The following is a 3,214-nucleotide window of genomic DNA, read 5'->3' as shown; positions in this document are numbered from 1 at the left end:
CACACACACACACACATATATATATATATATATATGTGTGTGTCTGTGTGTGTGTGTGTATACACATACATACATATACATATATATGCATATACAAACACACACACACACACACACACACACACACACACATATATATATATATATATATATATATATATATATATATATATATATATATATATATATATATATATACCACACACACACACACACGCACGCACGCATGCACGCACGTACGCGTACATATATAATGTAATTTGTTAAAATATATGTTTATGCATATTCATTTACATTTACAGACACACATACTTGCACGCACGCGCATACGCACGCACGAATGCACGCACACACACACACGCATATCGAATACAGGCACATTAGGGGATATAGGGGGGGGGGGAATTCTAGTTTAGATTCTCTCTCACACACACACACACACACACACACACACACACACACACATGCGCGCGAAGAAGGTGGGGGGGGGAGATAATAATCAAACATTCAATCACACACATACACATTCACACAGACGCTCAAACAGAGGAGAAAGTACATACATACATACATACATACATACATATATAAACAAAAGTTGATAATGTATGATCATTTGTGTCAAACAAACCAAGCAGCGGAAGGGCGGTCAATTTGTTTCACGTTTGACAAAACCACATGTATAGCAGCTCTGAACATTGTTATCATTATTCTTTGAAAAAGATTCTTAAAAAAAAATAAAGAAGAAGAAGAAGAAAAGAAAAAGAAAGAAACACAAAAGTCCGCACACATTTCTCAAAATCAAAGTTCAACATGCATTAGGGAGAGCTCATATGTATAGATTACAAGCACCCATAACACAAAATATATCGAGAGTAAGATATCACAAACACCATTACCACCATCAAAAAAAAAAAAAAAAAAAAAAAAAAAATCATGAACGATCGACGTCATCAACCAATCAACTATCACAAAATGGCGCAGGGCATACTGGTTCCGCTTCCGGCCGCGGCACTTCCGCTTCCCTGTAGCTGCCGCACTTTGAGCACCGACGCGATGGCGGAGTTGATGATCTTCCGCAGCTTCTTCTCCACTCCTGGCGAGCACTCGATGTAGCAGGCAGCCCCGAACCTCCGCGCTGCCGCGGAACCCTGGGCCGACGAGATGGGCTCCATGCGAACCTCCCTCAGCATGGCGCAGATCTCGTCCACCTCTCGCAGGTCCGCCTGGGTGCCCACGAGAATGAAAGGCGTTTGCGGCGCATGCGCGCGAATCTCCGGAAGCCAGTTCTCCTCCACGTGCTTGAGCGTTTCCGGCCTGACGACGGAGAAGCAGACGACGAAGACGTCAGTTCCGGGGTACTCGCTGAGGCGGACAGCGGGACTCTCGCTCTGTGACATAAACAATGGACACGATCAATTAATCAATCAATTCACCAGTCAATCGATCTATTGATACACACATCTGTCTCAAACACACAGCGTACATAAATGTAACTTTAAAATGTTAGACGAAAAAGACAAGCTTGTGATCGATGAACAGAGTTGCACCCCCTCGGTCAAGATGGTAAAGACATTTAAATGAATGTTTAAACACACACACACACACACACACACACACACACACATGCACGCACGCACACGTACAAACACACATGTGTGCGCGCGCAAAACATGAGATATCTCTGTATATTTTCTTGACCTTCACGTTTCCACAGCCAATGAAAATAACCTTCTGGTTATGTTTGGGCAATAAAGAACCGTTGACATTGTTAATTACAAGGTTCATGTCACATTAAACTACAGACACAAACATTGCAGCCCAAGAATCTATCTTGTGCACAACGATGGCTTTAAAAAAAAAAAATTTATTTTTTTTATTTTTAGATTTATTCTAAATTTTCATTGTAGATCATGCTTCCGTTTAGAAACTTGAGGTCCATCGAATAATGATGCACAATTTCCTTTCTACCCCCCCACCTCTCCTCCACCATCCTCTCCCTTACCCTTACCCTCATCCCCCGTCTACCCCAGCACCAGTAGTGGCATGGGAGTTAGTCTTTCTGGTGAGACCATGAACCGAGGTCCCGTTACCACGTTGCAGTTCAGCACGTAAAAGAGCCCATGGAAGCACCCGGAGACTTACGACAGAGAAAATTCTACAGAAGAATCCATTTCGATGTGAGAAACGAAGATATCAAATACTGGCCCTTGTGGAACAGGTCCACAGACCCCCCCTTCCCATATCCTGCAGTCCTGCCCCACCTTCGACGCTCTGAGACGCCAGGCATGGCCCAGCCCGGTGGAGCTCCAAGAGAAACTGTGGGGACCGGTGAGGTCCCTGCGACGGACCGCGGACTTCGCTGTCCTGACCGGGCTGAAAATCTAGCGTGGCCAGAAAACGCGGAAGAAGAAGAAGAAGATATGAGAAACACTACGTCAAAAGAAATTTCAGGTAAATGGTGGCGCAAGGCTGCGGCGACGCGCTGTCCTCATGGAGATCGGCTGGAACATGATACAGAATATCTATCTATCAATCTATCTATCTATTATCATTATTATTTTTAAGATACAGATATGTACACCTTTATTGTCCGTACATTCACAAGAAATCTGTCTTTGTAGTAGACATTACGACAGAGTGCATACAAAACACACACACACACACACACACACACACACACACACACACACACACTCCTCACCACCACCACCACACACATGCGCAAGTAACCACGCAAGCATATACACGCGCACGCGCTCCCTCCATCCCCCCTCACCCCCGGCCCCTCCCCTTCCCCCTCTCCCCCCTCCCCCAGCCCCCTCCTCCCCATCACACAGATCAAGGTGGAGCACACGCCAAGAACGATCACTCCCAATTATCAGACGATGACTTTGCCTGTGAAAAGGTCGTTCAATACAAAGACCTTTTGGCGCTGAAATCTGCCTGTCAACGGCGCAATGTAGAAAGAAGAAGAAGAAGACGAAGACGAAGAAGAAGAAAACAAAGGAGAAAAAAAAGAGAGAAAGCTTTTAACCTGTCCAGAACACATGAAGAGATGAAGATATCCATTGACTGGGAAGGGAGGAAGGAGGAGGAGGAGACGATGAAGAAGAAAAAGAAGAAAAAGAAGAAGAAGAAACGAAATGGGAACGTTTTAAGAAAACTCGATAAGCCAATCAACGGAGCAGCTAATCGCTCTTGGCAACACAAA

At 44.6% G+C, this 3,214-nt stretch overlaps 1 protein-coding gene across 2 annotated transcripts in view; it reads right to left on the bottom strand.

The window, feature by feature from the left end:
* Nucleotides 1-247: 247 nt before the first annotated feature.
* Nucleotides 248-3,214, bottom strand: part of LOC143295975 (cdc42 homolog) — a 48,912-nt gene continuing 45,945 nt past the window's right edge. For both annotated transcript variants that reach the window (XM_076607684.1, XM_076607685.1), the window contains exon 4: nt 248-1,391. In XM_076607684.1, coding sequence (XP_076463799.1) covers nt 969-1,391 — 423 coding nt within the window. In that variant the 3' untranslated portion in view covers nt 248-968. The remainder of the gene's footprint in view (nt 1,392-3,214) is intronic.

This window comes from Babylonia areolata, chromosome 21 (assembly GCF_041734735.1).
Source record: "Babylonia areolata isolate BAREFJ2019XMU chromosome 21, ASM4173473v1, whole genome shotgun sequence".
Classification (NCBI taxonomy): Eukaryota; Metazoa; Mollusca; class Gastropoda; order Neogastropoda; family Buccinidae; genus Babylonia; species Babylonia areolata.
This window is presented reverse-complemented; position numbering and strand designations above follow the sequence as displayed.